Below are 23555 nucleotides of genomic sequence, written 5' to 3'. Positions count from 1 at the left end.
TTTAAAGTGAAAACCCATTAATAAATAGACAGCACAGTTAAGCTGGAAAATATACTTTACAAATGGGAGACACTTAAAAATACCTAAAATAGTACTATTTCTGAGGGGCATCTGTACTCAAAATATAATTGATTTTTATCCAAAAAAAACATGCATTATACCTTAAACTAATCTTCTGATATCCATACTTTAAGAAACTGGCAATAAGCTATCACATTTATAAAACTAAATTTCAAACAGACATGTTTATCTATATTCTTGCAATAGGCATCAAACTGCAGTTTAATGTGTGATGAACAGAAAATTCTCAAGTAGCTTTTATAGAAACGCTACACAAGTTGCTTATGCTCTTTTCCTCTCTGCCTTCAAATGGGCTCATTTAAAAAGGCTGATGCCATGAATGTTCTGTAGATCAGGCTGGAAAATGAAACCACTAAGACTTGCATTACTGGAGGTTTGATCACATCATGGTTGCCTATAGTACACACCTCAATTTCCCTTTCCTTTATAATGATTGCATTTGCTGCAGAGATCTCCTTTGCACCAATAAAACGGTTTGATAATGAATAATATCTTTAGGATGGAAAAAGAGGAAGGTAACAAGAAAAATCTAAGAAACGTAAGTTTCTCAGCCTCCATATTAAGAACAGAATGGAACAGTCTTCTTAATTGAAGTTCTGCATGTGTGGCGTTTTCAATCTGGCTTCCTAGGCGATATATTTTTTTCTTTTCCAAAAAAAATTAGCAGAGCAATTGGAGACCTATATAGAAATAGAATTTATTTTTAAGATTAAGTACATGTATTTATTTATTTAAATATTTACTTATTGAGATCCAGCACGGAATGGGCTCTTCGGGCCCTTCATGCTGCGCCATCCAGCAACTCGATTTAACCCTAGCCTAATCACGGGACCATTTACAACGATAAATTAACTTATCAACTGGTATACCTTTGGACTGTGAGAGAAAATCGGAGCACCAGGAGAAAGCCCAGTGGTCCCAGGGAGAAGTACAAATTTCTTACAGACAGCAGCAGGAATTAAACCCATGTCACTGGTACTGTAAACCATTGTGCCAACTACTACACTATTAGGCTACCTCTCTGTATTTTAAGATATCCTGTTACTCAAGATTCAAGCTTACTTATCTTGTGTATATCGAAACAGACACTGAAATGTGTTTTGTATTCATAACCAACACACCCAAGGGTGTGATAGAGGCGGACCGCAAGTGTTGTCACACGTTCTGGCGCCAACACAGCATGGTCACAATTCTTGGCAGAACAACACAGAATACAACATAACAGAACAAAACAAGCAAGAAAGCAATAACAGCAAAACAAGTCCCCATTCCTTCCTCCCACCTATGCACAAACACAGTTCTCTATCCCCAGACAGGCCATCACCTCATGTCTCCAGTGGACTCAGATTCAGACTCAGACCTGTAGATATTGGGCATTTGACTGCCATAGCAGACTCATAGAGATTCATAGAACCAGAGCTGTGACCAACGGGCCTCGACTTCTAGATTTCAGATTTGACCCTGGGGCCTTGATCCTCAGCATCGAACGGACTTGCCAGTCACCACTGGAACAGGACAATGACAGGACCCCGAAGACTAGGCCTCAAATTCAGTCTCGCCAATTCACAAACCCAAGGGGTAATCTCAGACCTTGTTCTTTTTGCCCACATAGGACTCCAACTTCGGAACCTACCAGCAGTTTTGCTGACCTTACAGAGGGGTGGGGGGGGAGGGGGATTTACCAGCCCTTGTCGATACTTGCCTGCTGGTCTTACATCTGACATCCCTGCCTGGCGGAGATGTCCCACATTCACGTCACAGACTTTTGAACGTAGAGTGGAGACTTAAGTCTCCAGCCTGTCCTCAATTGCACCCGCATCCCTGTTCCTACGCTTTAACCTGGACCCCAACTCTCCTTCTTTGTCCCTAAAACTACAAAGCATCTAAAACTGAGCCGTTACCTCAATGGAGATCGCAGCTTGGCACCATCTTAAGAAGAGATGTGACAATCATTAAATTAATAGAAGAACCTTAAATCTGTGATGATTTTGATGATTTGTTTCCTGTAAATGATCATTTTAGAGTTGTATCTGGATGGCTTGGTCCCACTTGAGTGCTATATAATTCTGGCCCTACTCCAGACCAAGCTGCATGAATGACAATGGTATGGTCATTTCTCCAAATTCATAGACAGGATATAATACCTATTGGTTGATACCAAGACTTCCAAAAACCTATTAGTTATCTATGTCTCCTTAATGTTATTTTGATCCCATTCAAAAATAAATAGGCTTGATAGAAAAACAAGCAGGCAGTGTGATTCTTTTAGCTTACTACTAAGATCATTAGGATAAATCCTAATGCATGGGTGTATATTATCTGAAACTTGGACAGACTTCTATAGATGTGTCTTGTCTTGTCTCATCTTGTCCATACTGCACCAACTGCCGACGCTGGGTTATAAATGTGCAGGAGCAATGTGTGGTTAAGGGCCTTGCTCAGGGACACAACACGCTGGCTCAGCTGAGGCTCACACTCACAACCTTCAGATCACTAGTCCAACACCTTAACCACTTGGCCATGCGCCAACACTAAATTCTAACAGAAACCAGTCAGTATACCCTCCACCACAGCCTGGTATGGAAACACCAAGTGGAAAAACCTACAAAAAAATCCATCATGGATCCATCCCTCCCCACTATTGAGAACATCAACAATAAGCACTGTCACAGGATAGCACAATCCATTATCAAGGACCCCACCATCCAGGCCATGCTCTCTTCTTACTACTGTCATCAGGAAGGAGACAATGGAGTCTCAGAATCCACACTGTCAGGTTCAGGAAAGGTTATTACTCCTCAACCATCGGGCTCTTGAACCAGAGGGGATAACTTCACTCCCAACAGTACTGAACTGTTCTCACATCTATGGACTCACTTTCAAGGACTCTTCATCTCATGTTCTTGATAGTTATAATTTATTTATTTATTTATTTTATCTTTTTGTATTTGTACAGTTGATTGTCTTTTGCACATTAGTTGTTCATCTTGTGTGTGGTTTTTAATTGATTCTATTATGTTTCTTTGTATATTATGAATGTTTGCCAGAAAACGTTGTATATGGTGACATAAATGTACTTTGATAATAAATTAACTTTGAACCTTCCTGTAATACTTCCATCCCTTTATTCCAGGGTTTCTCAACCTGGGGTCCGTCGATCCCTTGCTTAATGGTATTGGTCCATGGGAACCTCTGCACTATTCCCTGCCTGATCATTTGTCTGCCTTATTACTGTCGTATCTAGTTCCACTCCCTCACATGGCAGTGTTTTCCCAGCAGCTGCCAGCTTTTCTTTCAAAAGAACTTCTCTTGCAAATTTTCTTTAAACTTTCTCCTTCTCACCTTAAGCCTGCTAGCTTGTGACATTTCCAATAAATGAAAAACAGTAACTGTCCTGACGAAGGGTCTCGGCCTGAAACGTCGACTGCACCTCTTCCTAGAGATGCTGCCTGGCCTGCTGCTTTCACCAGCAACTTTTATGTGTGTTGCTTGAATTTCCAGCATCTGCAGAATTCCTGTTGTTAACTGTCTACCACTGTATGTCACTAATAATTTATTATAATTAAGTCAGGTCACCCCCTCAGTCTCTAGAGAAATTAATTCACATTCGTCCACACTTTTTACCAGAGCCAATACTCTGGTAAACCACTTTTGCATCCCCTCGAAAAACCTCCACATCCTTCTTACAATGTAGCAACCAGAAATGCAAATAATACTCCAAAATGTGGCCTAACTTAAGCTTTGTGCAACTCCAGCATGACTTCCCAACTTTTATACTCAGTGTCCTGACAAATAAAGTCAAGTATGCCATTTACCTTCACTATCATCCTATGTACTTGCACTGCTACTTTCAAGGAGTGATGGACTTGCACCCCAGTATTCCAATTTACATCAATGCCCCAAAGCTTTCTGCCATTTACTATATATTTTCCTCCCAAAGTGCAAACTTAACACTGTTCAGATTAAACACCATGTGCCATTTATCTGTCTATAGTTTCTACATGATATACATTTTGCTGCATTCTTTGACAACTTTTCTCACTACCCACAATTGCACTAATTTTTGTGTCATCTACAGATTTATCGGCATAGCTACACCTTTGTTAGAATTATTCATATATAACTGAAGCAACAGAGATCCAGAAATGATCCCCATGCAATATCATTGCTCACTAACCTCCAATCACAATAACACCCCTCACCAATTCCTTCTGTCTTCTAGCGCCAAGACAATTTTTAATCCAATCTATCAAGTCACTGTAGATCTTACGTGCCTTAACCTTCTGGAATTGAAAGACCTTGTTGATCTGTATTGCTAATATCCACTGCTTTACCCTCTGTATGCTAAGAACAAGCTGATTTTGTATCCAACTTATCAACTCACTGTGGATATCCTGTCCACTTCCTTACAATCATCAATGATCTTCATGACTTCCTCAAAAATCTAAGATTTGACCACACCTGCATAAAGCGATGCTGATTATCCCTATTAAGTTCATGCTTTTCCAGATGTGAGCAAGTCCTATTCCTAAGAATCTTCTCCAATGTAAGGTTGATGCCAGGCTGATGTAAGGCTAAATGCCCTATAATTTCATGGTTTGTCCCCATGACAAAGGAAAAACATTGGCTATTCTCCAGTCCTCCAAAATGCCACCTGTGGCCAGACAGGCTATAAAGATCTCCGTCAAGGCTCCAGCAATCTCTTCCCTTGCTTCTCTCAATAACCTGGGATAGATCTCATCAGGCCCTGGCTTCATATCCACCTTAATGTTCTTAAAAAAACCACCACCACTTCCTCCTCCTCCTCCTCCTCCTCCGTATCAACACCTAGAATATCAGCATACCCCACCCTGATCTCACCATCCCTCCTGCCCTTCTCCTTGGTTAACACCGAAGCAAAGTATTCATTTAGGGTTCAACGCACTTCTTCTGGCTCCAGACACAAATTCCTTCCTTTGTCCTTGAGTGATCCTACCCACTTCTTGTTTTTCATGTACATCCTGTCAATATAGTAAGGATGTGGCCAGGATGCAGGAGATTTTTACCAGGATGCTACCTAAATTAGAGCAAATAAGCTATAGGAAAGGTTGGACAAGCTTGGATTGTTCTCCCAGGTGCGTTGGAGGCTGAGGAAGACCTGATAGAGGTTTGCAAAATTATGAGAAGCATAGATGGGTATCAAGATCATGGTACCACTGGCCGAATGCCCTGTCAAGTGCTGTACTATTTTATGTTCTATGTATAAAATGCCTTGGGATCCCTCCTGACTAACATTTCTCCCATTTCCTTGATGTTCCCTAAGGGCCCTGCCAAATTCAGCTTCCTAAACCTTACCTGTGCTTTTTTTTTTCTCTTTTTCACTAAATTTACAGCAGCTCTTGTCATCCAAGGTTCTTGAACCTTCCTATCTTGTTTTTCTTCCTCACAGGAACATGTTGGTCCCAAATTCTGAGCAGCTGACCTTTAAGTGACTCTACATATCAGATCTAGACTTACCAATAACAGCTTCTCCCATCTACTCTCCCTAGCTCCTGCCTAATATTGGTGTAATTAGCCTTTCATCATTCAGGCACTTTACCCCAAGATCCAACTTTATCCTTATCCATAACCATCTTAAAACCTAAGGGAGGTATGATCACTGTTCCCAAAATGCTGTCCCACAGAGACTCTGATCTCTTGGCCAGGCTCATTTCTCAATAAAAGATCTAGAATGGTTTATCCACATAATGTTTCAAGAAACCCTCCTGAATGTATAAATTCTTCCGCATCTAAGCTTTTGGCACCAGGGAAATCCCACCCAATATTGGTGGACTTAAAATCACACAATCATTAAATACGACAGTATCAATGATACAAATTTTAAAAAATCCTTAACAACATGAACAAAATAAAACTCACTGCCCAAAGTGTTGATGCTAGAAGTAGACTGCATTGGACTAGGAATTTGTTTATTATTGTCATGTGTACTGAGGTACAATGAAAAGCTTACCTTGTATACAGTCCATGCAGATCAAATCATTAGAGTCCACTGAGCTAGTACAAAGTAAAACAATAAAAGAATGCAGAATAAAGTGTAACATCTACCAAGAAAGTGCAGTACAGGTAAAAAACATGTAAGGAAATGGACAATATGGGAGTCCCAGTACATACATATTCATGGAAAATTGAAATCACTTATTATACAAACTTATTTTTCTTGCACCTGGCTGCTGTCTCTCTACAAATGTGCTCCTCTAAATCCTGTTGATCACCCTAAATATCCCACTTATGTGGATACCCTTCACTTACTCCTCAGGCTCCTCAACCATCAAACATCAGGTTCCTGAACCAGAAGGGATAACTCCATTTACCTCATCACTGAACTGTTCCCACAACCTGTGCATTAACTTTCAAAGTCTCATCATCTCATGCTCTTGATATTTATTAATGTTTATTTATTTATCACTGTTATTATATCTTTATGTATTTCCACAGTTTGTTGTCTTTTGAACACTGGTTGTCCACCCTGAATAAATTATGGTTATTGGATTTATTGAGTACGCCCACAAGAAAATTAATCTCAGGATCGTATATTGTGACATGTATGTACTTTGATAATAAATTTACTTTGAACTTTTTCTACCTATATAGCCTTGGTAAACGAGCCCTCCACTCTGTCCAGTCTCCGCCCCCCCCCTTAATACTGACACCTCTGTCATGCTTAAAACAACATACCCTAGAACACTGAGTGGACAACCCTGAACCTTTGTCAACCCAGTCTCACTAATGGCTACAATATCATAATTCTACATGCTGATCCATGCTCTAAGCTCATTTGCCTTACATACAATACACCTTGCACTGATATAGACACAGCTCAGAACAATAGTGCCACCATGCTCAAACTTTCGGTTCCTGTTTTTGTAGCTGGGTTTAGCATCTACTTTCCCCACAACTCCAGTAGCTGCCCTGGCATTCTGGTTCCCAACAACAGGAGTTTAAACCTCTCGGAGTGGCACCAGCAAACCTTCCCGCAAGGTCCCCTCCAGTTCAGGCGCAAACCGCCCCCACTTAGACAGGTCCAGCATTCCTGGAAGAAAACTTAATAATCCAAAAACCTGAAGCCCTCCCTCCTGAACTTTCCTAATTTTAGACTGACCAGCATGCAGTGCAGATAGCAATCCTGAGACCACCACCCTGGAGGTCCTGTTCTTTAACTTAGCACCTAACTCCCTGAACTCACTTTGCAGAACTTCTTCATACCCTCTGCCTATGTCATTGGTAGGCCTCTGGCTGCTCCCTCCCCTTTTAGAATATTCTGGATGCAATCTAAAATGTGTCTGACCCTGGCACCTGGGAGGCAACAGGGCATCTGGGAATCCTGTTCTCATCTACCAAACCTCCTGAGTCTTCTCCTAACCTGATAAAGCTGCTATCACCACTTTCCCCTTCCCTTCTGAGCCACAGGGCCAGTGTCAGTGCCAGAGAAGCATACAAAAAATGCTGGAGGAACTCAGCAGGCCAGGCAGCATCCATAGAAAAAAGTATAGTCAACATTCGGGCCAAGACTTTGCCAGAGACCTGGTTTTTGCAGCTTTTCCCAGTAGGACATTTCTCCATTTCCCCCCACCAATGTATCCAAAGCAGTTTCTATTACTAAGGGGAATGGCCATAAGGGTACTCTGCGCTGTCTGCCTCTCCCCTTTCCCTCTGACAGTCACCCAGATACCTGCCTCCTGCAACATATGAGTGACTGCCTCCCTTATTACTATTTACAATTGGTCATATTATTTACAATTAACTTATCCTGAGCTGTACAGAAAATGTGGACAAAAATTTAAGCTTTTATGAATTTAATGGAAAAAAACAAAGTGAACTTGATTATTTCACAATGGAACAAATAAGTACTTAGTCACAGAGAACATCCTTTATCATTTAAGGAAATAAAGAGATATGAGATCAGTGGGTGATAATTGAATTGAATTGAGTTTACAATTGGTCATTATTTACAATTAATTTATCCTGAGCTGGACAAAAAAATTAAGCTTTCCGAATTTTATGTTAACATATTTAGTTAACAATTAATGCCATGAGCCAATGTGGACAGGAGGTCAGTTATCACCTTCCACATGAAAATATTTTACATTCATTCATCATTTTTACTCTTTCCATGATCAGCCATACACCCAGCAGAATAAAAATATGCCTTCATATTCCACTAATTCTCTGAGCACAGTCACACTACTGACACTGGTTACCAAGTGATCAACTCAACCATTTTTGGCCACTTTCCACTTTCTGTCCCGTCCAATACTGCTGCTTTCCCCACTGAGATATGACCATCACAGCAACTAATCCCAGATAGAGTATCTTATAATAGTCCACACATTCCTCTACTCCACATTCCTTAATTTTCAATCAAATACTGTCTCAGTTGCTATAGAATGATATACAGCCCAAGATACAGGGAAGACCACAGTGAGTGCATATGTCATGATCTGTGTAACTGAATGAATTATTAGGTCACATATGAGGTCAGTAAGAGGCAAACATATAAAGTGGACTGGAGTGGTGTGTAGGCTACACTGGGCACAGTTAGGATCACTAATGATCGTGATGCTTCTATACACTACATACACATGTATGTACTAAGATGCATATAATTTTACAAATAAAGGAGACCAAACAGTATAAACGCCAAGAAATTTAATGACATTTAAGTGAGACTGTAATGAAAATAAACAAAGGACTTTCAACTGCATAAATTCTAATGCTTAATAAAAATAATGCTTTTTTGCTACTATCCTACTTCCAAGCTTGTCAGATTAAAATGATTTGTCCATAATTTGTCCATAATTTGTCCATAATTTCAGAATCAAATTAATTGTATCACATTACGTCAACACTATTTCTGTCAGTACTGTGAAGTGCAGATCATCAAGTACATGAGGTGCAGTTGAAGCAATGCCACAAAAAGATCAATGGGTTGGGTACAACACGTTATATTATAGTAGCCTCCAACATGATGGCATGAACATCAATTTCTCAAACTTCCAGTATTTGCCTCCCCCCACCCCCGAACCATTTCCATTTGCCTCTCTCACCTCATCTCCTTACCTGCCCATCACTTCCCTCTGGAGCTCCACCCCCTTCCCTTTCTTCCATGGTCTTCTAACGTCTTCTATCAGATTCCCCCATCTCCAGCTCTTTACAATTTCCCAGCTCTTAACTTCACCACTCCCCGTCCCCCAGTTTCATCTATCACCTACTACCTTGTGCTTCTTCCTCCCCTCCCTCCACTTTCTTACTCTGATTTCACATCTTTTTCCCCAGTGCTGCTGAAGGGTCTTGGGCTGAAACTCAACTGTTTACTCTTTTCCACAGATGCTGACTGTCCTGCTGAGTTCCTCCAGCATTTTGTGTGTTGCAATTGCTTGGGTACAAATTTAATTTATTGATAGTCTTGAAAACCCCTCAACCAGGTGCACAAGGAGCAATTATGTTTCAGTTTAGTCACACAGTTTACACTCCAGTTTTATCAAAACTTTGGAACATGCTGCACAACTTCACAGATTTCTATGTGTACAAATGCAATTGGAAAGGAAATCCAAATTTACTATGGTAAACCAAACCTCACTCAGATATATGAAAAAGACTGTGCTCCTTTATGATAAAGCACATGCATATCCACACTTCTTTAGGTCTGGTATAAAATAAATAGTTTTAATGCAAACAATCATAATGCAAAAGGAACCAAGTTAATCTCCAGCAGTTCCATAATTTTGTTTTCCAATGAACTGTCTGTATATATACTTGCTGACCACAGGCAGGGTAATGCATTTGTTCAGTTTGTGCCAATTTATGTTTTTCTTCATATAAACATCGGTTAATAGTGGTCGAAATAATTTGAAACAAGAAAAAAATTCTAGGGTGGACGCGGGTGAGTACTGTGCTTTATAATCCACATAATGTACATAATTAACTATTTGATCAGTTTCACTTCATTTTGTCTGACAACATTGTCTAAATTAATACTACATACCTGATGTTTTTTCAGAAATGCTCTGTAATATAGGGGTTTATAAACTACAGGGAGTTTTCAACATTTATATCTAACCTCCAACCTCCCAGCCTTTCCAGTTTGCAATCCTTACTACAGGTTCAATTAACACCAGACATCCCACCTCCCCTGTAAGTTCCTGGAGTCTCCCGCATATTGATAGCGGTTCCCTGACGCCCGAAAATAATATACAATATTCCAGAAATCCATTTTTTGAGAGGAAGAGGGAGAACAAGCTTCCTGATTGGTCTCTCTTCGTGCTAAGTAGACCTATCGGTTTTCTTTGTGAGCGGGCTTTACAGTCGACCTCAAAAATAATGACAGTGTTGCTCGCTGCACTGTTTGCTACAGTGACTTTTCTATTGCTCATGGCGGGTTAAAATGTAAAAGACATGTTGAGGTGAGTTTAACAGGAGTCATTTATTCATTAGCTTAGCTAATGTTATTTAAACTAGCTGGCTAGCTGCTCTATTGATGTCCTACGTGATAAGGCCAAACTCCCTGTAGACTTGCTTAAAGTTGTAATAGAATAAACATAATAATATAATATAATACAAGTACATATTTTAATGTCACATTTTCTGCATATACCCAACTTGGTTTACAGATTAGACAAAATCACTAAACAAAGTACAGTATTGCATACACCCTTGGAGGTTGGGCGGGGGGGGGGGGGATATGGGGTTCCGGGGGGCGGGGGTGCTACCACCCTGAAATGAGTTTTTGCAGGGTGGGATGTCTGTAACTCCCAAAATATTTGTTTAGTTCCTACATCTAATCACACACCACATATCAGATAACAATGCAGGCCCAACATAATTTTTTGTTGTTTTTCTTGATAATTATTAATGATACGATTAAAGCAAAATGCAAAGAAGCAAATATATAATTTGCTGGTAACTTCAGTGGATGGTATTTTCCTAATCCAAAATCAATTTAAAATATTAATTAAGATGTGTTCCATTTTGCATTTTTGGTTTTGCTTCATATATTTAAAAATTCTATAGCATAGATTTCCTAATATGTATTTCATTTCCTTGGAGCAATGGTTTAACTGCATTTGTGTGGTTCAGTGTCAATGTTACATTTTCTTTGGATTTTCAAGGATTCCCTGAGGCATGAGAGTTACACCAATGCCTGCACAAACACATTTTAGCAAAGAGAATGGGATACCATGTAATGTTTTTAGCCATCTCTATTACTTTCAGTATGGTAGCATTAGTGCAGAAAGTTTCACTGAAACATAGCTTCCCAGCTCGCCCTCAAACAATGAAAGGACCTCAAGGGGAAAATGAAAATGGTCACAGAGTTAACAAATATTTAGGTCATCTACTGCAGGAGTCCCCAACCTTTTTTGCACCATGGACCGGTTTAATATTGACAATATTCTTGTGGACCGGCTGACCGGGCGTGGGTGTTCAAGTAGGGTTAAACTCACCTCAATATGTCTTTTACAGTTAGGGTTGTAGGGTTGCCAACTTTCTCACTCCCAAATAAGGGACAAATGTAGCAGTCAAATCCTGGGACACTTTACCCCAGGAAAGACTACCATGACCATGAAGCCTTGCGTGGGCAGCTGTGTGCACATGCTTGACGTGCGCATGTGATGTGCGCGTGCGTGTACGTGCCGATTCCACACCCCCCCCCACAAATCGGTTTTGCCTTCATCTTCCAGACTACACTGTATATACATTATTTCTGCTTTATATAGGCTGTGTATTTTTCATATCATTCCTGCTTTTACTATATGTTAATGTTAATTTATTTTTGGTTTTATGTGTTATTTGCTATGATTTGTTAGTATTTTTGGGGTCTGGGAATGCTCATAAATTTTTTCCATATAAATTAATGGTAATTGCTTCTTCGCTTCACGCCATTTCGGCACGAAAGGTTTCATAGGAACGCTCTACCTTAGCGGGGGAAATACGGGACAAGGGCGGTCCCGTATGGGAGAAACCAATTTAGCCCAATATACGGGTTGTCCTGGCAAATTCGGGACAGTTGGCAACCCTATGTTCAAGTTCAACAGTGCATGACAGGGAATGAGGAAAGGTGCAGCTGACTCATATCGTTTCCTCGTGGCCTGGCACCACATGCTTTGCGGCCCAGTGGTTGGGGACTGTGTACGGGTGTGGGTGTGAGAGAGGAATGGGGCTTGCTCTGTCAAATTTCATTAGAATACATTGCTCTTCTTTCACTCAGTCCAGAATCATCTCTCTGTTAAAGTTTAGCCGGATTATGAAAAGCCTTTTAATCCTGTACACGAATGCACCTAGTGAGAAAAGTGTCTTAGCCTCATCAAAATGTGATGGAACATTCAATGCGAAAGGAAAAGTATTTTAATTTGATTGAAATGCTTATTATATCATAGGTTACATAAACAGAAACACATTAATCACAGGATGGCTTACCTCGCACAAAGTGCCAGAGCATCATAAAATTACTTTGTTTAACTGGAATAGCTCTACCTAGAAACAAAATTAGCAGCATTGCCTTATTTTGTGGTTCTTCATGGTTTAAAGATTCAAGAGTTAAGTTTGTTTGTCACATGTTGAGGGCATCTGAGGGAAGCCCACAAGTGTCACCTCACATTTTGGTGCCAACATCGCATACTCACAATGCTCAGCAGGACAACACAGAAAACAACAATAGCAAAAACAAGCCCCATTCCTCTCTCACACCCACACACATACACAGTCCTTTAACTCCCAGAACAGGCCTCTATCCTTCAATGAACATGGTCTTGAGCCTACCGACACCGGCTTCAACCACCCCAGCAAACTTGCAGAGATTTACAGATGAAGGGTCTCGGCCTGAAACGTCGACTGCACCTCTTCCTAGAGATGCTGCCTGGCCTACTGCGTTCACCAGCAACTTTTATGAGTGTTGCAGAGATTTACAGACTCGGCTCTGGCCAATAGGCCTCAACTTTCAGACTTCAGATTCAAATCTCGGTCCTTGATCGTTGGCATTGATCTCAGGACATGCCAATCACTGAACACTAAGAATTGAAGTCAGAACTTGCCAATGAACACTAGACCTTGAACTCCAGTCTCACATATTTGTAAACCCAGGGGATCATCAAAACTGATTCCTCCTTTCCGCATGGAACTTGACCCACCGACAACTTGTTGACCCTGGGGTGGGCCCTCATCCACTCTCTGCCAGTCCACCATCTAACCACGGATGTCAGATGTCGGCATTGCTGGTCTTTCAACTCAGAGCAGAGACTTAGGCTCTAGCCTGACCTCCAATTCCCCCACATTCCTGTTGCTAAACCCTAACCTGAGCCCTAACTCCGCTCTCTGTCATCCTTACAAACCTAAAAAAAAATTACAAATTAAACCAATTAAAAACATCTAAATCTGAGCTGCGACTCAAATCAAAGGTTACATCTTGGCACCATCTTCAAAGTAAATGTAATTTAACACGGAGCAACTCCTATATACAACTATTTCTGGGTTGAGATACCAGATTCTAATAATTCCTACAGCCATTTTTGTCCATCTCTTTGTAATTGAAAATTGATTTAACCCAAAGCAAATCCCAGCTGCAACTATATCTGGGTTAAAACTGACTGTTTTGTTCAAAGTTAAAATTAAATTTATTATCAAGGGACGTATATATCGCATATACTACCCAGAGATTCATTTTCTTACAGGCATTCACAGTAGACCAAAGAAATACAACTGCATCAATAAAAAAGCTACACATAAACAAGGACTGACAACCAATGTACAAAAGAAGACAAACTGTGCAAATATAAAACAACAAAGAAAGGAAAGAAATGGAAAGAGGTGAGTGATACCCGATCAAAACTTTTCCATGGAGGGCTTCCAGACCATTCAGGCTGACCGGAAGTGCACTGAGAGCGCTAAGCGTAAAGGAGTTGGGGGCTTACAGTTCTGGTTAACAATGGATGGTGCAATCCTGGTCATATTACGATCGAGGAACGTGTTTGTAAACCGGATATTGAACTTTTTGCTGTTGGACTCAGGCCATATTTCACCGAGATACAACACTGGGCATCACGGGAGGTTGTTCCTGCCTGTGGCCATCAAACTTTGCATCCTCCCATGGAGGGTCAGACACCCTGAGCCAATAGGCTGGTCCTGGACTTATTTCCATCTGGCATAGTTTGCATATTGTTGTTTGATTGTTTGTGGTTTTTGTATTGCTATATTTATGCTCTATTCTTGGTTGGTGTGGCTGTAACAAAACCCAATTTCCCTTGGGATCAGTAAAGAATATCTATCTATCTATGTGAGATTATCCATGCTGGTTCAGGAACCTGATGACTGAAGAGTAATAACTGTTCCTGAGCCTGGTGGTGTGGGACCTAAGGCTCCTATACCTCTTTCCTCATAGCAGTAGTAAGAATTCTGGAAGTTCCTACTGGCACCTCTGGTCACTTTGCAAGCCCAACAAATTTTCTACATCAGGGAAGCAAACAATGATATAATTTCCCAACTTAGACCATATTATCCTGGGAGCCACCATCATTGGTGTTAGATACAACTGTTCAATTTTTAGATGAGACTGTTTAATTACTATTTTCTTTGCAGTTTAACAATTAATTACCTGCTTGCATTTTAAGTAGCTCTTATATGCATATAACAATTTAATATGCCTCTAGTGGCTATACAAAGTACAATTCTGGAAAGCTCTGGAAGTCTCTTTGTTTTGCATTATTTGAATAGGTGCTTTCTTTATAGTTGACTCGAATCTACAAATTAGAATGGAACTTTTCCTCATCTATGGATATAAAATAGCTAACCACAAAGTAGCACCAACTTGTTCTTAGCATCTTAGTCTCATGTCTTTAAGTCTTCTACTACTAGCTTCTATTCCTGTTTCCTTTGTTCACAGTCATAGTCATACTTTATTGATCCCGGGGGAATTTGGTTTTCGTTACAGTTGCACCATAAATAAATTAGGTAGTAATAAAACCATAATTAATTAAATAGTAATATGTAAATTATGCCAGGAAGTAAGTCCAGGACCAGCCTATCGGCTCAGGGTGTCTGACCCTCCAAGGGAGGAGTTGTAAAGTTTGATGGCCACATGCGGGAATGACTTCCTATGACGCTCTGTGCTGCATCTCGGTGGAATGAGTCTCTGGTTGAATGTACTCCTGTGCCCAACCAGTACATTATGTAGTGGATGGGAGACATTGTCCAAGATGGCATGCAACTTGGACAGCATCCTCTTTTCAGACACCACTGTCAGTGAGTCCAGTTCCATCCCCACAACATCACCAGCCTTACGAATGAGTTTGTTGATTCTGTTGGTATCTGCTACCCTCAGCCTGCTGCCCCAGCACACAACAGCAAACATGATCGCACTGGCCACCACAGACTCGTAGAACATCCTCAGCATCGTCCGACAGATGTTAAAGGACCTCAGTCTCCTCAGGAAATAGAGACGGCTCTGACCCTTCTTGTAGACAGCCTCAGTGTTCTTTGACCAGTCCAGTTTATTGTCAATTCGTATCCCTATCAATGCTTAAGAAAACAATCATGAAGCAACAAGTATTGTGCCTCTTTCCTGACTCCTAAAAGAACTTTGAATTTAAACATCAGAATTCAACATTGGATACTTCCAAAACAACATGGCCTTACAAATGCAGCACTGGCCCAAGAAGACTTCAAGGTAAGTAAAATACATAGCTCTATCCAAACACACTTTCCCTTTTGCACTAAACCAACCTCTTAATGCCAACTGGTCTCCAGTCCGTTCCTGAAACTGCGATTCTCCTTTATTCCCAACTTTGTGTTCACTCCCAACTTGGTTATCCTATGCCCAGTGCCACTTTTTCACACAGGTATCTGGCCTTGGTCTCACCACCTTAAATTTCCCCCTCAAATATACATGCTGGCCTTGCTCTTGATCTGCTTGAAAGAACAGGTAGGTCTTCTTAATTCCTTGTCAGATCATTTTTGTCTCCTTAGCCTCTCCATCAGGCCTTCTCAACCTATCCAAAATTCTGTAAGATAATATCAGCCCTCCCAACTCTAATCACCCCATCAGATTGGTGTCCCCAGGTACCATGTCAGACAATGCCAGTTTATCTAATCTTACTGTTTTCCAATGTCAGTCTATCCATTCTCTCCATCAGACCACACTAGCCTCACCCCACCAATCTCTCCAACAGAACATGTCAAACAAACCATGCTAAACTCCATGATTCCAACAACCTCTCTACCCAAAATAATGATCTCTAATGCCACCCCAAAATGTGCCAGATCATTTCCAACCCCAGGGCCCAACATGTGTCAGATCAAATTCTGACCTCCAATTTTGAGTGGTAAGCCAAATCCTCATACCATCCTCTACATGTGTCACATCACTTCCCAGATCCCAAAACAACATTTTGGCAGGTTGCTACTAACATCGATGTTTCAGATTCCAGGTACCACAGGACATTGGCCGCAGAAGATGCTGTCCAAGTTGCATGCCATGTTGGACAATGTCTCCCATCCACCACATAATGGACTGGTTGGGCACAGGAGTACATTCAGCCAGAGACTCATTCCACCGAGATGCAACACTGAGCGTCATAGGAAGTTATTCCTGCCTGTGGCCATCAAACTTAACAACTCATCCCTTGGAGGGTCAGACACCCTGAGCCAATAGGCTGGTCCTGGACTTATTTCCTGGCATAATTTACATATTACTATTTAATTATTTATGGTTTTATTACTATTTAATTATTTATGGTGCAACTGTAACGAAAACCAATTTCCCTCGGGATCAATAAAGTATGACTATGACTATGACAAGCCCACTTGGGCTAATGACCAACCTTCCATGCCAGAAGTGGGAAACAGGAGTGCAGTAGTGATAGGCAATTCCATAGTTGCTGGTACAGACAGGAGATTCTATGGACATGAATGAGGCATCTAAAAGGTATGTTCCTCTCAGGTTCCATGGTAAAGGATGTCTTAGATTGGGTCCACAGCATTCTAAATGGGGAGGGTAAACTGCCGGTGGTTATGGTACATACTAGTACCAACTACTTGGGTAGGAAAAGGAACAAGGCCCTGAAGACAGAAGAGAGGGAGTGAGGTAGGTGGCCAGGTGCCAGTAAGGGTAAGAATAGGATGTTTTGGCAGATGAATGTGTGGCTGAGGAATAGGTGCAGGGAGCAGGGTTTCAGATTTCTAGATCATTGGGATCACTTCTGAGGAGGGAATGACCTGTACAAAAAGGACGAGTAACACCTGAACAAGAGGGGCACCAACATCCTTGTGGGCAGGTTTGCTAGAGCTGTCGGGCAGGGTGTAAATTAATTTTGTAGTGGGATGGGAACCTGAGTAATAGTGCTGAGGATGGAGCAGTTGGTATAGAAGTAAATACAGCATATAGTGAGACTATGAGGAAGACAGGCAGATGATAGGGCAAAACACAGTCAGTGAAATAAGCGAAAGTGTTACATGGGGGAAAAGGGTAATGAAAAGGTGTTATATTTGAATGCACACAGTATACAGAATAAGACAGATATCTTATAGCATTGTTAGAGATTGACAAGTATGACTTTGTGGCATTGCTTGAGTCATGGCTGGATAAAGTTCACAGTTGGGAGCTTAACATTCGAGGAAACACATTGTACCAAAAGGACAGGCAGGTAGGCAAAGGAGGTGACGTGGCTCTGTTGGTAATAAATGAAATCGAATCCTTAGAAAAGGGTGACATAGGATCACGTAGAGTCCTTGTGAGTAGAGTTTAGGAACTACAAAGGTAAAAAGACTCTGATGGGAGTTATATATGTACAAGCCACGATGTTGGGTACAAGTTACAATGGGAGACAGAAAGGGCATGTAATAAGGGCAATGTTATAATAGTTATAGGGGATTTCCATATGCTGGTGGATTGGGAAAATTAGGTTGGCTGGATCCTCATAAGGGAATTTGAAGAATGCCTCCAAGAAGGCTTTTTAGAGCAGCTTGTGGTTGAGCCCACTAGGAAAAATGTGTAATGAATCAGGTTTGATGAGGGTATTTAATAAAGGAACCATTAGGGGGCAGAGATCACAAGCGGAATTTCCCAGTGGCCAACCATTTAAATTCCTATCCCCATTCCCATTCCAACATGTCGGCCTATGGCCTCTTCTTTGCCATGATGAAACCACTGTCAGGGTGGAGGAACAGCACCTCGTAATCTGTCTAGGTAGCCTCCAACCTGATAGCATGAACATCAATTTCATCTTCCAGTAACTTCCCCCCCTTCCCTCTTCTTGTATTCCCCACTCTGGCCTCTTACCTCTTCTCCTCACCTGCCTATCATCTCCCCTTGGAACACCTCCTACAGCCCTTTCTACCATGGTCCACTCTCCTCCTTCTTCTCCAGCCCTTTACCTTTCCCAACCACCTGGCTTCACCCATCGCCTTCTAGCTAGTCCTCCTTCCCCTACTCCACCTTTTTATCTGGTGTATTCCTCCTTCCTTTCTAGTCCTGAAGAAGGGTCACAGCCCAGAATGTTGTATATTTATCCATTTCCATAGATGCTGCCTGACCTGCTGAGTTCTTCCAGAATTTTGTGTGAGTTCATAAATAGAATTCACCCTGCAGTTTGAGAGGGAAAAGCTAACTTCAAATGAATCAGTACTACAGAGGAGCAAAGGAAATTACAGAGGCATGAGAGAGGGGCTGGCTAACATTGATTGGAAGGGGACATTAGCAGGGATGACGGCAGACCAGCAGTTGCTGCAGTTTCTGGGAGCAATTCAGAAGGCACAGGACAGATACATCCCAAAGAAGAAGTAGTATTCTAAAGGGAAGATGACAGAACCATGTTTAACAAAGGAATTCAAACAGCATAAAAGCAAAAGAGTGCACATGTAATACAGCAAAAATCAGTGGAAAGTTAAAGGATTGGGAAGCTTTTAAAAGCCAACAGAAGGCAAATAAAAAGCCATAAGGAGAGAAAAGATGACATATGAAGGTAAAATAGCCAATAATATAAAAGACGATTGAAAAAGTTTTTTCAGAAATATAAAAAGTAAAAGAGAGGTAAGAATAGATATCAGACCATAGAAAATAATGCTGGAGAGATAGTAATGGGGGACAAAGAATGACAGTAGCAGTATGTCAAAAATTCAAGAGTCTCAGCGGTAGGAGTACCGTTGCTAATAACAAGGAAAAGATGCCTGGAAGCTGAAAGTTCTGAAGGTAAATAAGATACCTGGATCAGATGGCCTACACCCCAGCGTTGTAAAAACATTGTGGAGCCATTAGTAATGATCTTTCAAGAATCACTTGATGCTGGAATGGTTCTAGAGAACTAGAAAATTGCAAATGTCATTCCACTCTTTTAAGAAGCGAGGGAGATAGAGAAAAAAGATTATAGGCCATTTAGCCTAAAATCAGTGGTTAGAAAGGCTAACGGGGTACGGAAGCACATGATAAAATAGGCCAAATTCAGCATTGTTTCCCTAAGGGGAATTTTTGTCCAACAAATCTGTTGGAATTCTTTGAGGAAATAACAGGCAGGATAGACAAAGGAGAGTCAGTGAATGATTTGGATGGTGAAATTAATGTCTTTGTGGTCAAAATTGCAGTTAACATGAGGATAGGTGGGGGACAGGTAGTGTTGAGGAAGCAGGGAATCTGCAGAAGGACTTAGAGAGATCAAGGAAAAACAGCAAAGTAGCAGATGGAACATAGTGTTGGAATTGCATGGTCATGTACTTTGGTAGAAGGAATAAGGACATAGACCATTTTCTAAACAGACAAGAAGCTCAGAGACCTCGGCCTTCACCCTGTCTTGTGCAGCAGGATCCTGGACTTCATGTCAGATCGCCGGCAAGTCGTGAAAATGGGCTCCCTCACCTCTGTCCCTCAGGGCTATGTCCTAACTCCCCTCCTTTACTTTCTGTACAGCCATAACTATGTCGCCACCCATAGCTCCAATCTGCTAATTAAATTTGCTGACGATACCACGTTGATTGGCCTTATCTCAAATAGTAATGAGGCAGCCTACAGAGAAGAAGTCATCACCCTGACACAGTGGTGTCAAGAAAACAACCACTCCCTCAATGTCGCTAAAGCAAAGGAGTTGGTTGTGAACTACAGGAGGAATGGAGACAGTCTAGCCCCTATTGACATCAATGGATTTGGAATTGAGAGGGTGAACTGCTTCAAGTTCCTCGGCATCCACATCACCAAGGACCTCACTTGGTCTGTACACAGCAGCTCTGTGGTGAAAAAGGTACAACAGTGCCTCTTTCACCTCAGACAATTGAAGAAGTTTGGTATGGGCCCCCAAATCCTAAGAACTTTCTACAGGGGCACAATTGAGAGCATCCTGACTGGCTGCATCACTGCCTGGTATGGGAACCATACTTCTCTCAATCACAGGACTCTGCAGAGCATGGTGTAGACAGCCCAGCACATCTGTAGGTGTGAACTTCCCACTATTCAGGACATTAACAGAGACAGGTGCATAAAAAGGGCCCAATGGATCACCCCAACCACAAACTGTTCCAGCTGCTACCCTCCGGGAAACGGTACTGCAACATAAAAGCCTGGACCAGCAGGCTCCAGGTCAGCTTCTTCCTCCAGGCCATCAGACTGATTAATTCATGCTGATACAATTGTATTCCTATGCTGTATTGACTGTCCTGGTGTACATACCATTTATTACAAATTACTATAAATTGCACATTTAGATGGAGATGTAATGTAAATATTTTTACTCCTCAAGTACTTGAAAGATGTAAGATATAAAGTCAATTTAATTTGAGTGGAAGACAAATACTTCTTTAAATGTTGGACAACAACAAAGAGAGATGTACCCTAGAAGATTCAAATATACTTCTTAACCAGTTGGCCACCCACCCACCTTTCTGAAAAAAACTGTACGATAGGAGGAGGTAGTGAGGATAGAAGGAGAGGAGATAAGTTAAATATGATGAAAGAGGGAGAAAACTGTCATTCAAAGAAATTTATTAGCTTAAAAATGCATTACTGGTGATAAGAAATTACTTGATTAAAATTAAACAGCTATATAATTTGTCATCCAAAACTAAGGTGCTGATTCTGCCAATTCATTCTCACACTCCTCTTTCTTGTATAATGAGGTCAAGCTGAGTTAAAATGACTGACCACCCCCATGCCTTCCAGAGCCAGCTTGTCTGGACCATCAGAATCACAGGAAGGCTAATGGGCTTTTAGAAAGGCAGGGAATCTTATCATTATGGACTCCAACTTTCTGGATAATCTATCTATTTGGGAGTAAATGCTTGTCACTGTAGTACATAGCTAAAATCAACATCTCATCCAAGTATGAGACTAGAGGTTTCCTCCTATCTATTAGAACCACATCTTTTATTAAAAACCCATTAATATGGAATAGTCTGGATTGATTTCCCTTTGTAATGGATTCCCATCTTTTTGTAAAAGAGTGCAGTTTGCAGGTTGAATTTGCAGGGCTACAATTATTTGAGGGGCTAGTTTTTTTTTTAAACTAGTTGTAAACTTTGAAACACGATTTAACAGGCAAGATTATTAAATGGCATTGAATATTAAATAAAAGTATAAAGATTTGCATAGCTTCTTTTTGCTGTTTTTGGACTTGCACCAACAGTCAGCAATGAGAATGTCCAGCTCCTGTTCGTTTACTCTGTTCCATACAGAAATTAATGCAGTACTTGAGTTCTGTACAGATAAGTAGAATATTTTAACGAACTCACATCTTAGCAAGATGCATTGCAGAAATTAATTAAGATGCTTTATCCTTAGTCTTCTACAGTACAGATTAAGGCCAAAAGTACATACCAACATTACCATCTTCAAGTCAAATACTGACCTGACTGAGGTGTAATCTATACTCCTTAATCTTCATTGTGGCTTTATCTTAACAGCATCTTGACCACATAAATGTAGTGGTTTAAAGTGGCAGTTTATCACCAACTTCTTAAAGATATTTATGAATGGGCAATTAATGGTGGACTTACCAGCAACGTCAAAAGTCTGTGCATGAATTTAAATTATATTAGTTATACAGGGAAAAGAGCATTTTCTCGTACGCACTCAACCAAATCTGAAATAGCATTTAAAGATTCACCAAAATATTTGTTATTTCAATTAAAATTATTAAATCTTTATCAGATTTGTAATATCTTAATGAAAGCAAGAGGGTTCAGTTATTCATCTTCAATACCTGTGATTGTTCAATCTCTGCTTTATTTAGTTTAATACCAATAATCTCTGCAGCAAACCTTTGAAAACAGAGGAATACCTGCAAAATAGAACAGGTTAAATCATCAGAAACAAGTTTAATATAAATATGTCAAAAATCATCAGATTCTTTTCTATTGCACATGAGTAAATATTTAATCAAATCTACCCACATCCTTGTATAAAATTTTATATTTATATATCAATTATTTTTTTTCTACACCTTAATAAAAATCACCAGATAAAAATGTCAGAAATATGAAAGTATTGTTGAATTAGTAATTGTGTTTTCTGTGAATTCAAAATAGGAAATGTGTATCCTTTGCTCACAAATTCTAATAACATTTATATATTGAAAGTGAGCTATGACAACTCCAACTGCCTGTGCTACTGGGCACCATAACTAAAACTTTCAGAATGTTGACAAAAAGTTCCACATTTCTCTGATCAAGAGCAAATGTTTGCCTTGACCATATTATAGGCTCTCAACCACTGGTTATCTAATGATGTAGTTCTTCCATGATTAGTGACATGGAAAATCATGTGATTTTGTCTCCCATTATCAGTGAAGGAATGGCCAGTGTGCTGACATACAAAAAAATGTTGCTGAAAGAATGAACTTTGATTTGATGACATTAGCCCAACATGTAACGTTCACATTGCTGACCTGTACCAATCCTTCTTGGAAGTGATGAAAGATTCAGTGCTGGAAAAAGAACGGTTACTTTTGAAACAAATACATTGTCACTAGGTTCCACAGAAACAGTAAGTTTTGTGTTTAGCAAAATGCATTGGTCTTATTCTATTGTAGAAATAGTTAGTGCATGCATGGTTGATTCTTGTTAAACTGCTCTATTTATTGCAAATAAACAAAAAGAAACTGAATATTCTTGGTAGGTAGGTATGGGGTGAGAGGGTGAGGGGGTGAGGGGGTGAGAGGGTGAGAGATATAGGTCCATGTTAGGTGGAAGGTAGTGGAGATTAAATGACAAATGTTATAATAGTAAACAGAGCTTTTCCTTTATCCCATCCTCCAATTCATCATTTCCCTGCATCTTAAAACCACCTTTATCTCTCATGTGTTACCAATTCTAACACAAATTCATGGAAAGCATGGGAGGGCCCATGTTATTAACAAAGACAAACATGACCTCTATGACGAAAAGCATAAGATCTGCAACATAATTTCATTTAAAATTCTTCTATGTTTTGGACGATGTATGCTTTAAATAGTAATTCATGCAAAATAATGGCT

At 40.5% G+C, this 23555-nt stretch overlaps 1 protein-coding gene across 3 annotated transcripts in view; it reads right to left on the bottom strand.

Annotated features, from left to right (window-relative positions):
- rab28 (RAB28, member RAS oncogene family) overlaps positions 1 to 23555 on the bottom strand; it is a 129151-nt gene that overhangs the window by 5599 nt on the left and 99997 nt on the right. For 2 of the 3 annotated variants that reach the window (XM_063043422.1, XM_063043424.1), the window contains exon 6: positions 22284 to 22361. In XM_063043422.1, coding sequence (XP_062899492.1) covers positions 22284 to 22361 — 78 coding nt within the window. Of the gene's footprint in view, positions 1 to 6070; positions 6115 to 22283; positions 22362 to 23555 lie in introns of those variants that run through there. The other variant, XM_063043425.1, reaches the window with a different exon arrangement.

Source organism: Mobula hypostoma, chromosome 3 (assembly GCF_963921235.1).
Source record: "Mobula hypostoma chromosome 3, sMobHyp1.1, whole genome shotgun sequence".
In the NCBI taxonomy this organism is placed as follows: Eukaryota; Metazoa; Chordata; class Chondrichthyes; order Myliobatiformes; family Myliobatidae; genus Mobula; species Mobula hypostoma.
This window is presented reverse-complemented; position numbering and strand designations above follow the sequence as displayed.